We start from the raw sequence: 13,213 nt of genomic DNA, 5'->3' as shown, positions 1-13,213 counted from the left end.
GTCCTGTGAAAAAACATAGGATACTTTTCATCCCTGTAAAATGTACGGTTCGTCCACGAATTTTGGCCCAACGGAGTTTTATGTGAGTTGAAGTCTTTATGTGAGTTTATATTATACAATCTAAAATTCAGTTGAAATGTTAAATTAGGATTATAATTATTTTGACTAATTGTTATCAAATCTGCAACAATCGAAGCTCAAAGGAAAATGTACGCCACCAATTAAGAGGTTACACCAGGGGCTAGAAAAATGAAAAAAAAGTACGTGTAATATCTATAGCTGTCTCCCTTACCTCAAGCCTATACCGCAGAACGCGATAGAGACAACTGCAGAAAATCCAGAAAATCAACGATTCGTTGTCCCCTGATTCCTTCTCCAAAACTTAACCGATTTAAGTACTTTTTTCATTAAATATTAAAAAAAGGCTTGAGCTGTGTTCCTATGTTTTGCTTTTTTTGTATAATCTAGCCAAATCTGTTTTCTGGGCGTTTGAACACAGCGGAAAATCTGGCCATTTTTTTGGGTTTTTGAACGTTCATATCTTATTTAATAATTAAATTATGAAAAAAAAGAAAACATAGAGACATTGTATTCGTGGCCGTAGATATTCAGGAAAAAAATTATAACTCTACTAGCATTATCCAGGAAGGAAACAGGGGACAACGTTTGTATGGAAAAAAGGGCGGTGTGGAATCCTCTTAAGGCAACCACATTGTTGCAGGTTCTATCACGATCCTGTCGTACGCGTGTATGGGTCGCACGCTGTGCTCCGTGCGACCGCCCTTCGATATCGACGAGGGAAATGTTAGCATGCAGCAGGTAAGTTTGCCGACATACTAGTTTGTTAGTACATAGATAGTACTAGTATTTTGTTTGCAATTATAAGAATTGATCCGGTAAAAAAAGAATAATATTATCAGCCTTATGTAACACCTAGTATTACAATAATATTATAGTTTTGGGCTAAAAATTTATGTTACACTGACTTGATGGAAGCCGGCCACAAGATGATATTCATTGAAAAGAGATCCGCTGCGGCTGTGTAGATAAGTATAACTAATATAATATTATGATATTATGGTACCGGAACGAAGCGAGTCACGTCGCCGGCAAAACGTGACAGTGTTAGTTTTTAAGTAAGTATAATATATAAAATATGTTTGTTAGTTTTAAGGTATTTATTCTATAATTAATATGTATGTTAGATTTAAGGTATCTGTTAAATGGGCCTTTGATGCCCGAAATAAATGATTTGAATTTGAATTTGAATTATAATATTACATATAAACTAGTGTGCATTACATTTTTTTTTTAAATAGTGAGACGTCCATCATTCTACTATTTTCTATTGTTTCAATGTGGAAATCGAACTTAAGAAAATATCCAAGGTCTAAAACTCGAGCATGCAGGCGTTGTTTTAATAACAGCTGTATTCAACAGCCTGTGATACTCACTCGCTGACCCGTGCATGATTCAATCAATAATAAAAGACGTGAGTGGATACGTGGGAGAGCCATGCTTCGGCACGAATGGGCCGGCTCGACCGGAGAAATACCACGTTCTCACAGAAAACCGGCGTGAAACAGCGCTTGCGCTGTATTTCGCTTTTAACGGAAGTTGCTTTCCATCAGGTGACCCGTTTGCTCGTTTGCCCCCTTATTTAATAAAAAAAAATGAAATGGAAAAATACTTAATTTTTCCCTTAAAATTTAAGTAACCTACTTTATAATGTGATTAATATATTTAACCATACATAAATTCCATATTTTTTGATTTCAAATAATTTTTACGGTCCTAAAGCATCCACTTATGCAAAAAACTAACACTTTAAAAATATTGTTTCTAACCAGTGGGTTAGAAACAATATTTTTAAAGTGTTAGTTAAAAATAGGAAGACGTGAGTGGATAAAGTGTTATCCACTCACGTCTTACTAGATAGGAACATAGTATAGGATAGATACTATGTTGATTAACATAATAGCTACTAATGGATACGTCGTATTGAATAACCTACCAATTCTGCTTGGAGAATATTGTCTTTCACTCGCATCGACTGTAGAATGCTTGCAGTCTTACAAGGATGTTTAAGCCACGATGAAATCAGAACTAACGCCGCCATATTCAGACCTCAACGCGACTCGTAGATGCATTTCTTTTGTACTGAATCGACAGATTTCCTGAGCGTGAGATGTCTCGCAAATCTGTCAAATCCATACAAATTTAGAAAATACTAGCTGACCCGACAGTCCTGTCTTAACGATGCGGTCAAGTCACAGTCTGAACTGACAGATTTCGATTTCGATTTTAAATCTTGATTAAGTCACCGCGCTCAAAGCAAGCGATAAAAGCTACCCAATAGCTTAAAACATAATAATATATTATGTTATGTTTTAAGCTATTTTAAGAAAATTAGTATAGCTAACTGCACAAAACATATTCTAACATTTATTACATACGAAGCCGGGACATATCATTGACAGAACACAGAATAATATTCGACAGGCGTTACATCAGAACATTAAATAAATCGCATTATAATTTATTTATCTCCAGTAAATCTATTTTTCGTAACGCGATTTTCGATCAACAAGATATTATGTCGGAATCGAATCGTAAGTGAAAGATATTGCGATGGGCGATCAATCGTCACAAATTGAGTTTCCTCCTAAGTTGGATTCCTGTATTCCAGTTAACTGCATATTAACCTATTAAAGGTTTACTGCGGAACAAAAAAGCATATAATAATTGGAACGGAGTTCCTTATCGCGCGTTCGGCGTAAAGGGGGCTAGACAGAACTATATTTGTATTTTGTAGGCACTTGAATTTTTCAAACATCCTTTTGTTTTATGTGTACTTTAATGTTTAATAATAATATTAAAATAAAATAAAAATTTAAGGGTTTCCCACACAAAAAACACAATTTTTAGCCTATTTTTGCTCCGTATCGGTACGGAACCCTTCGTTCACGAGTCCGACTTGCACTTGGCCGACTTTTTTATACAATCCGTATTAATATTATTTTTTGGAGTAATTTGTAATAAAAAAAAACTTTAATCAAAAACTTCTTGGTTGGTCAAGCCGGGGGTCGCGGGTTCGAATCCCGCCGTCGGAACAAAAAGTTTTCAAAGTTCCTGGGTCATGGATGTGGATTAAATATGTGTATCATAATATAATAAAAATCTTAAATATATTATGTATAACTTATAAGTAGTATAAAAGTATTAAAATATATATTTTCGTTGTCTGGTATCCGTATTAGGTAGGTATTATATTATAATAATATATTAAAAAATGTTTTTATGCAATTATCACGTGACTAAAATCGGCTATTTCTATGATGACGTAGATTACGCGTAAACTAACTGTTGATCGTACCGTTCCTTTGTTTGTTCCGTTATTTCAAGATTTTTAAGTGTTTTATCGCTCAGGATTTCTCAGGATACATAATATGGATATCAATTTTGAGAAAGCTGACAGCCAAAACCCACCAACAGTTTTGAAGAAGTTTTTATTGTTGTGTATTGATATACTGCACACCGTATATAGGAACTTATTTTTATAGATCTTTACAAATATGACGTGGCACAAAATAAGTATAAAAAATTCAAAATCAATCAAAACAGTCAAAACCGCTCGAAACACCAATAAGATCACTTTTTATTTACGTGCTATTGACGTCACTGAGCGCCATAGCCGCCATATTGCTGCATGTCGCGTTTTTAATTGAATATTCGCGATTTATATTTGAATATAGCATTTTGATTTTCGTTTTTAACAAAGTAGCCACAATATAGACAGGAAAAATATTTTTAGGGTTCCTTTTAAACAAATAAATATCATCTTATGACAATGTTCATAACTTGATTAACCTTTCGATATAGCGTTATCGCGGCCGGATGTGGCCGCTTGGGGCTTCATGAATATTCATGAAGCCCTGAATGAATGAGGCTATATAGCCTCTCAGCATTTTCAGATACCAAACTATAATATAATTACTTGCATAGTAAAATTTATGAGGCCTTTCAAAATTTTTTTCTTAGTTTTGTACGTAAAGAGAATAAAATAAAAAACCTTATAACTTACCTACTTCATCATCTATAATAATAATAGCTCCCACACCGGTTTCGTTGACGGTGGCCGGTTTCATTGAAACCAGGCCAGCTACGCAGGAGTAATTTTATAGTGCCCATGTGTGTGCGCAGTACACACATGGGCACTATAAAAATATAAAAGGAATAGAGATTCCTTTACTCTCATAACCCAGTGGGACGGAAGACCGACACGACCGGCGAGAGATCAGGCGCAGGACCGACTTTTTACATGCCCATCCGACGCATGGATCATCTTACTTGTCAGACAATCAGGTGATCAGCCTGCATTGTCCTAACCATACTTGGAAATAACATGTTTCCAACGCGGGAATCGACCCCACGACCTCCGAGTCAAGAGCCGCGCTCTATACCACTAAACCACGGAGGCGTTATATTCATCATCTATATATTGTAGTTATACATAATATAATCAACATTTTTATTTTAAATCCTAGTTATTACAATACAAACATGCTATATTCCTAGTCTTCCGCCTCCGGGCAATTTTCAAATTGTTACCGGCTTCTTCCACTCATGTCTTCAATTATATTATTCAAGCGATTTCTCATTACTTGGCCTATTATATTTTAAAAATGTGCTGTGGCAACCACATGATGTTAACTACACATTTCAAGAAGCTTATTTCAGGGTCTAGTTGTACCACTACCTAGTGGCCTACCTGGCCTAGTACCTACCAGGTACTAGTGTTTGAAGAGTGGTTACTTGCTCGGATATAGTACACAAGTTTTCGGAGAATACTCCACAGTATAATATGCACATACCTTTATAGCATCTGGTATAAAAACGAAGCCTGTTGTAATATAAACAAGTATGAATATAAAGTTGGCAATATGGAGCATTATAATATATCTTTCACCCCATCAAATATATTACGTTTCGGAAGTTGCTTTCCAACAGGTGACCCGTTTGCTCGTTTGCCCCCTTATGTCATAAAAAAAATCAAAATATTTTTAGGTAGATACTATATCTAGTTATTCGTAAGTCTTCATTAAACCTTAAAATCAAACACAGGAGAGGAAGGCGCAATGTGTAATTACCTATTATTTTTCAATAGGACACTTTGGTGGGGCGAGGAGTGAGCGGGGCGGGTGCATAATGTTATGTGCAGCCGCCCCGGAAATTATATTGTCATGTTATGAGATAATTAATTCCCCCCTAAGATTTCGCCGGGTGATCCTAAAATCGTGTATAGCCTAACCTATGAAAAATCAATGTTGTTTGTCTTATCAAAATGTAGCTACTCACAAAAAATTCGCTTGTTAGTAATCTCAAAAAAAATGTTCTAGTAGCTCCCGTACTAGGATCATAACACTCAACTAAGTATGCAAATGTCATTTCTAAAAACAAGGAGGATACAAAATGTCACTAAAATAATCATTAATGTGTTAGTGCACAAAAGTATCATCTCTTGTGTCAAGTTGCCAAATCAGGAAAATGCAAGCGACAGTTAATTCCGTCAATCATGAATTATGTTTGAGTTTGACTGACATGGTGACTGATGGACTGACGAATGGTATTAGACGGTCACTCAATTCTCTTTAGTTTTAATTTTTTTTGTCACCTGATAGAAATCAACTTCCGTCGCCCATGGACACCCGCAGCATCAGAAAAGCTACAGATGCGTTGCTGACCTTTTAAGAGGGAATAGGGTAATAAGGGAGGGTAGGGATGGGAAGGGAAGGGAATAGGGGAGGATAGGAAAGGGAATTGGGCCTCCCGTAAACTCACTCACTCGGTGAAACACGGCGCAAGCGCTGTTTCACGCCGGTTTTCTGTGAGAACGTGGTATTTCTCCAGTCAAGCCGGCCCATTCGTGCCGAAGCGTGGCTCTCCCACGTATGTCAGTCAAAGCCAACATTTTCAAAGGTAGTCGTTTTCCTATTTTGTCAGATGTGACAACACTCACTCAAAATTCGTGACTGATGGTTGCATGAAGCAAAAATCAAGATATCCAGATTTTCGTCAATCAATTTCATGCAACCATCAGTCACTGTATTACACGGTAGGTTATTCAACAATCACAGTCATGACTGTAAAACTGGCAGCTAAACCTACCGTGTAATGGATGCCTTACACAAGTCAGAATTAAGCACCCACTTCAAGATTGTCTTTACCTTCACAAAAAAATTTATCCGGAAGCCATTCATAAAGTTTTCTTTTGAAATTTTTTTTAATAATAATAATATCTACGGGCGCTTCACACCACGTCGGTCTGGCCTCATGATAAGTACATGAAGGACTTATGTTATGGGTACCAGACAACGAAAATATATTTAATACCTATAAACTATACAATATATTATAATATTTAAGATTTTTATTATATTATGATGCACATATTTAATACACATCCATGACCCAGGAACTTTGAAAACTTTTTGTTCCGTTGGCGGGATTCGAACCCGCGACCCCCAGCTTGAGCTACCAACACGCTCAACCACTGAACCAGGTCGTCAATCTAAACTATTAATAATGTGAATATTCAAAAACACAATCGGTGAGTAACGTCGTTGTACCCCGAAATATTATCATTCCCTGACCCTCGTTCAAATATTCCTGAATTATTATCAGTTTATTCTTAGCAGTCGACGGAAAATGTGGTGACCGGTGAACAATATTTTGTGATATAATAAAAATAAGTCGGGTTTTCCTTCCTGACGCTATAACTCCAGAACGCACGAATCGATTTCTTGCATTCGTTGGAAAGGTCCCGGGCTCCGTTAGGCTTATAGAAAAAAAATCAGAAAAAACTTCAAGAGAAAAGCAAGAAAACAGGGAAAACTGGCAGAGCAACGTTTGCCGGGACAGCTAGTATTTTATATTTGGCACTCGGCAATATCTTTTGTTGTTATTTAATGTGGGTTGGCTAAATTATATTATAATTTTTATTTCTGGTCAAAAGTGGTGAATGAGTTAATACCATCCCATTTTTAATTAATTGTAGTCTGAACAAAAACACAACCACCTAAGCGCGTTTTAATTTTCTAGCACTTTATCATTGTAATGAGAAAAGATTCGTTTATTTATTTGATTCTAAGCTACAGCGGGGTTAAAATGGTCGCTTTGGAGAATCATAATATTATGAATCATAATATGTTTTTTTTTAAATCGCAAAATGGTCACTCTGCTTAGCAATTCATGTCTAGTAATTCGTACTAATTTGACATTCGTTTGTTTGACAGTTTTGACAATTCATTTGCTGAATTGATTGAGAGGAATTGCTAAATGTGACCATATTTTTAGCCCCGTAGCTCAGCGGGGCTAAAAATTAATTAACAGCTTAGTTGAATCATACAATGGTATTTACGATTCATTTTTAAACTTCTCTTAACGTGCAATTCATTTAATGATTCGTACTGAGCAATTCATTTGTTTGACATTTTTCTATGAAAAGTCGTAAAAATGGTCCAATAAATCCGAATTGTTTTCTGTCAAATAGCAGAATCTCAAATGTTACTATAAACGTCATCTTTGATCTTAGAACTATTCTTATGTCGTAATACAGAAATTGTTTAATTAAAGAAATTTAAAATTACAAAGTCGGTTTCAAAACTTGGAAGTTTGTATACAAACATGACTAAAGTAAAAAATGTTGCCAGCATATAGCATGGCTTCATAACGTTATCGATTACTAGAAAAATTACCCGTTACGTACCGTTATTTTTATAAGGGTAGCTTAACGATATTTTTAACGATATCTAGTAGGTAACATAACATTTAAATATAGTTTAAAAATGCCGTTATTATTACCGGTAAAAATATCGTTATTTTCTGGTATGCGACGTTGCCAGTTCGACGCGACACATTTCGTTAATATTCATACAAGTCTGTGGGTAACATTTTTAGATACCTATAGGTATAAAAATAACGTTATTAATACTGATATTTTAACGGTAATTTTTGGTATGCAACGATGCCAGTTCGACGCGACACCTTCCGTTCATGTTAGTAGACGCACGAAATCTCAGTCAAAGCCCAACTTCGAGCACCAAAGTTTTTTCGCAAGATTTGTGCTTACCTACTTTTTAGGGTTCCGTAGTCAACAAGGAACCCTTATAGTTTCGGTCTGTCGGGCCGTCTGTCTGTCTGTATTAAATTTTACTGTGCCAGATGCGGACATCTATACTTACCGTCTTGTACCGTGTTTGAAATAACGCGCCATTCCACGTGAACACGGACATGTCATACTTGTTTTTATTTACAGCGAACACTGCACAGTGCACGCGGGTGTGCTCGTACTATTTATTTACGTGCAAGATTGTTGATTAATTCAATTATTCAGTGAACCGTGAGCCGTGACCCGTTTGCTCGTTTGCCCCCTTTTCATTAAAAAAAATCGACATGACGCATATTTTAGGGTTCCGTAGTCAACAAGGAACCCTTAGGGTGAGGCCAAACGAGCGTAATTTTGTGAGTCGTGAGTTAATTGATGGAAAGCAACTACCGTCGCCCATTGACACTCGCAACATCAGAAGAGCTGCAGGGGCGTTGCCGGCCTTTTAAGAGGGAATACGCTCTCTTCTTGAAGGTTTGCAGGTCGTATAGGTCCGGAAATACTGCTGGTGACAGTTCATTCCAGAGTTTTACAGTGCGCGGCAGAAAGTTACGCGAAAAATGCACGGTGGAAGACTGCCACTCATCAAGGTGATGAGGATGGTAAGTATATTTTTCACGTGGGGCGATGGCGAAAAGTTACAGGAGGTATGATTCCGAACAATTCCTCAGAGCACTCTCCGTGATACAATTGATAGAGGATGCAGAGTGAAGCTTCATATAGCCCGCCTTAAAAATTTAATTTATTTTGTTTTTAGTATTTAGTATTATAGCGGCAATAGAAATACATAATGTCAGAAAAACAGATGGATGAGCGCATTGGTAGCTCAAGACGGGAGTCGCGGGTTTGAATCCCGCCGACGGAATTAAAATTTTTTTTTTTTTAGTATCTATATTTATAAAAAAATATAGACATTTTAAAAGAGCCAAAAACTAAAAGAGTTAATAAAGCTTTAATAAATGTCATTTCCGATTAAAATTAATCAGCGACATCTTTGGGAGAATTTTGCAGTTTGTGAACGTGTTTTAAAAATAGTCTACTAGATGGTGCATTTATTTATTGTATTTTTTATTTGTTAGGCTAATTTGATACACTCAACGCCATCTACCGTTCAGATGAGAACTAAAAACTGCAGACACGCTGTTTTTTATGGGATTCAAGAGTCTTATGTATAATTGGTCTGTGGTGTGATGGTAGTGATGATGATGATGATGAATGTAATTTACATAGTAGCATAATAATATGCTTTCTTCGTAAAATAACGCCGGAACCCCCAAACTTTTATCTATAAGGAATCCGGAGTTCTCTTAGTATCTTCGGAACCATAGCATACCTTGGTGCAAAATCTTACTTTTTAGTAGCATATGCTTAGGATACTTCTCTATCTAATATTGAAATACCTATACAATAAATGTACAGTTTAATACATAAAATATAACAATTATATCAAATATTTCGTGGATCATTCATAAAATCATAAATAAATGTAGAAAAAAAACCGGTCATGTTCGTTTTCATGTTTTTCAGAATGGCAATACAGTTTCAATTATGAATCTGCTAATGAATTGAACAGCCATTGACGTAGGACTTTATTTTACAAAATTAGATGAATCACCGACGATATTGCTCGTAATATCGTCGCTGAATTGATTGAGAGGAATTGCTAAAAGTTACCATTTTAGCCCCGCAGGTCTAATTTTGAAAACATTTCGTACAGATTTATAGTGAACTATGGCAAAGGATTATTACATCTTTATTCCAGCGAAATGTACGGTTCGCGACAATCGAATTTCTGTCAAAGTAACTGGCAACTTCCAGCACGTAATAAAATGAAAACATGACGCAATAGCTACATTCTTTACGTTTCTAGTGGCGATAAAGATTTACAGAGAGTATTATTGAAAATCTTCAATAGACTCTTCAAATGAAATGGGAAAGTTTTGTTGTTATCAGGCATCGGAAATTGTTGAAGTAGCGTGTAAAGAATTTCAGTTCGTTAGGACAGAAGTTATGGCGATGCATGTTCAACTTATTTGGTTTTGCGACAGAGCAATGGCCGCTCGTCTATTCACAAAGCAATATGCTATGTTGCTGTGTCTTTTCACGTAGCAATATGCTATGTTGTTATATCTATTCACATGGCAATACGCAATGTTGCTTTATTTATTCATTTATTCACGTAGCAATTAATATACTATGTTGCCATACTTTTTCACGTAGCTATCGTGTTTTATACGTGGGAGAGCCATGCTTCGGCACGAATGGGCCGGCTCAACCGTAGAAATACCACGTTCTTACAGAAAACCGGCGTGAAACAGCGCTTGCGCTGTGTTTCGCCGAGTGAGTGAGTTTACCGGAGGCCCTATACCCTATTTCCCTTCCCTACCCTCCCCTATAATTCCCTTCTCTTCCCATCCCTACCCTCCCCTATTACCATATTCCCTCTTAAAAGGCCGGAAACGCACCTGAAGCTCTTCTGATGCTGCGAGTGTCCGTCCTGAGGCGACGGAAGTTGCTTTCCATCAGGTGACCCGTTTGCTCGTTTGCCCCCTTATTTCATAAAAAAAGGGTATCAATTTTGAAATACACAGCCTTTAAGCTACGAAGCCTGGCGCCATATTGTCTGTCACTTCTCTGCTCTGTGATCTTTGCTGCACCCCTTTGAACGCGCGCAGTTTAATCGTACACAGAATATCTTTTATAAAAAAGTTATAGTTACAAAATATTCTGTATACGAAGAAAAAGGTAAACATCAGAAATAAGGGTTTTTCAAATTGGTCAATTGAAAGTTCAAATCAATTTTTCACTTGTAATTGTGAAAGTGTGTCAGTATATTAACTATTATGATATTCAGTCCGTATGTCTGCTACCTATTGACGCTTTGCACATTATATTTCCCAGGAAAGATATTTTTTGTAGCGCAATAAATTTGCATTATCTTGAAGTGTGTTAATTATATCTTAGTATATTCTAATACTATGCTTTATTATATTATAGTATAGTATTGGTATAGCTTAATGTATGACATTAACTTTATGCTTATTTCCCAATGCGTCCAACGTTGTTTCGAATATTGTGGAGTAACTTCTTAATAATTATTGTACCACCCAAGTAAAATAAGCTAAGTAATAATTTTAAGTGAGATTAATTATTAATAAAGATGCACCGGAGGAGACAAGTCGTTTTCATTTAATAACTCTACAAGTCCAAACTCTTCAATCTAATGTAAATTCGATAAGTATAAAAAAATTGAAAATAATATATTTTTGTTAAATTACTTTTTTTTTTTCAATCAATTCACGTAATATTATGTGTCATAAAAAAGGAATAAAGATTTTATTTATTTATTTATAATATTAAGTTAATAACAATTATTGTTAAAGTTAAAAGGGATCTATAAATTCAAAGCGGATGAAGTTGAAGTAGTTAATAAAGTGAAAAAAAAATCATAATAGACGCTGCCAAAATAATAATATTATAAACTATAATATATTGCGAAATATATCATGATTTTTTCAAATGACCCGGGTGTGCGAACACGCGCGATCGCCTTGATTGATCGATGCGAACTAATTTATATATTTATACGCAAGCAAAAAACTTTGTATCCCTTTTGACGAAAAATGGGGAAACTTAGGTGAATGAAATTTTGCACAGTTATAGTTTATATGGTGAAGGAGTGCATCGAGCTAATATTATTTTGAAATTATGCTTTTATCACACATTTTTTTAACAAATAAAACATTACACACATTACAATACGCACACTCAAAAAGATGACAGATTTTCGAGTGACAAACCAATACATACGAATTATACTCTTTATTAGACAATGCTTACACGGCCAGTCTGAGATCAGCTGAGTCTTATGGCGGCTCTCGACATAGGCGAACGCGTTGGCCAACGCGTCTGCAGACGCGTTGGCCAACGCGTTCGCCTATGTCGAGAGCCGCCATTAGATACGAGAGTTGAAATTTGAAAAAAAATATGATAAAGTCAATATTTTTTTTAAAATAAACGCAGTAGTCCTAATGTCGTTGAAAGTTTAGGTTGAATTTCGACCATTGGGCGATCTCTAGTTTTAATAAAATAAGTAATTATTATGCGAGCGTGTCCCAAACGCTGACTCCTTAAAAACCCTTAAATGCTTGATGTACGATATGGATCGTACAAGGTATATAATATAACATATTATTATTACACTCATATATTACAGTTCATACACTTCATATAAACAAGAATAATACTTCTCTGTACTTCTCTGCAAATATTTTTTGCATCAGATTAAAATCTGATCTAAAAGTTATTTAGAGAAATTCTTCGAATTATGAATTAATCAGGCTTTGAGCAACGGTACCAAATATACTTTACTGAAAAATCAAAGTACTTTCATACATATAAATTGTTTCAGCGATCTATTCTTGAATTAGTAACAGACAGACTGTTATATAATTAATAATAATTAAATGTACTTAAATAAAAAATAATGACTTTCATGCCCCTGCGTGGGCGCGGACCGCGGTTATCCTGTTTTGATGGAATTCAATTATCTCTGGTGACTCGCGGTTTTGATACCTCCCCCCCCTCTTCCCCCTTCCCCTCGTTAACCCCTCTCATATTAGCCGTCAACATTTTTCATTGTTGTTATAAAATAATCTTATATATAAAATTCTCGTGTCACAATGTTAGTCTCCGTACTTTTCCGAAACGGCTTTACTGATTTTTACCAAATTTTATATGGAATATGGATATTCAGTGGGTCTGAGAATCGGCTACTGGGTACTTTTTATATTGATAAGTGCATTTGTTGAATATATAATAGTAAATTATTACAACTCGAGACTGTCAGCAACCATTGTGTGTGCGACGGGATAGCGATGGACGTTGCCATGGTAACATTTAATCACTTCAATAAAATAATATGGGCGAAATAGGTACTTTATGTTATGGCAAAGCAACGTTTGCCGGGACAGCTTGTAATGTATAAAATGTTTACTAAAGCGATGTATCATCGAAAAAAAAATATTCACACGCAGATGGCGGACT

At 35.7% G+C, this 13,213-nt stretch overlaps 1 protein-coding gene across 1 annotated transcript in view; it reads left to right on the top strand.

Moving 5' to 3' along the window:
* LOC121731150 (neuropeptide FF receptor 2-like) overlaps nucleotides 1-13,213 on the top strand; it is a 106,525-nt gene that overhangs the window by 74,589 nt on the left and 18,723 nt on the right. The window contains exon 5 of the mRNA XM_042120506.1: nucleotides 722-819. Within this exon, the coding sequence (XP_041976440.1) occupies nucleotides 722-819 (98 nt within the window). The remainder of the gene's footprint in view (nucleotides 1-721; nucleotides 820-13,213) is intronic.

The sequence above is a fragment of the Aricia agestis genome, chromosome 10 (genome assembly GCF_905147365.1).
Source record: "Aricia agestis chromosome 10, ilAriAges1.1, whole genome shotgun sequence".
In the NCBI taxonomy this organism is placed as follows: domain Eukaryota; kingdom Metazoa; phylum Arthropoda; class Insecta; order Lepidoptera; family Lycaenidae; genus Aricia; species Aricia agestis.
This window is presented reverse-complemented; position numbering and strand designations above follow the sequence as displayed.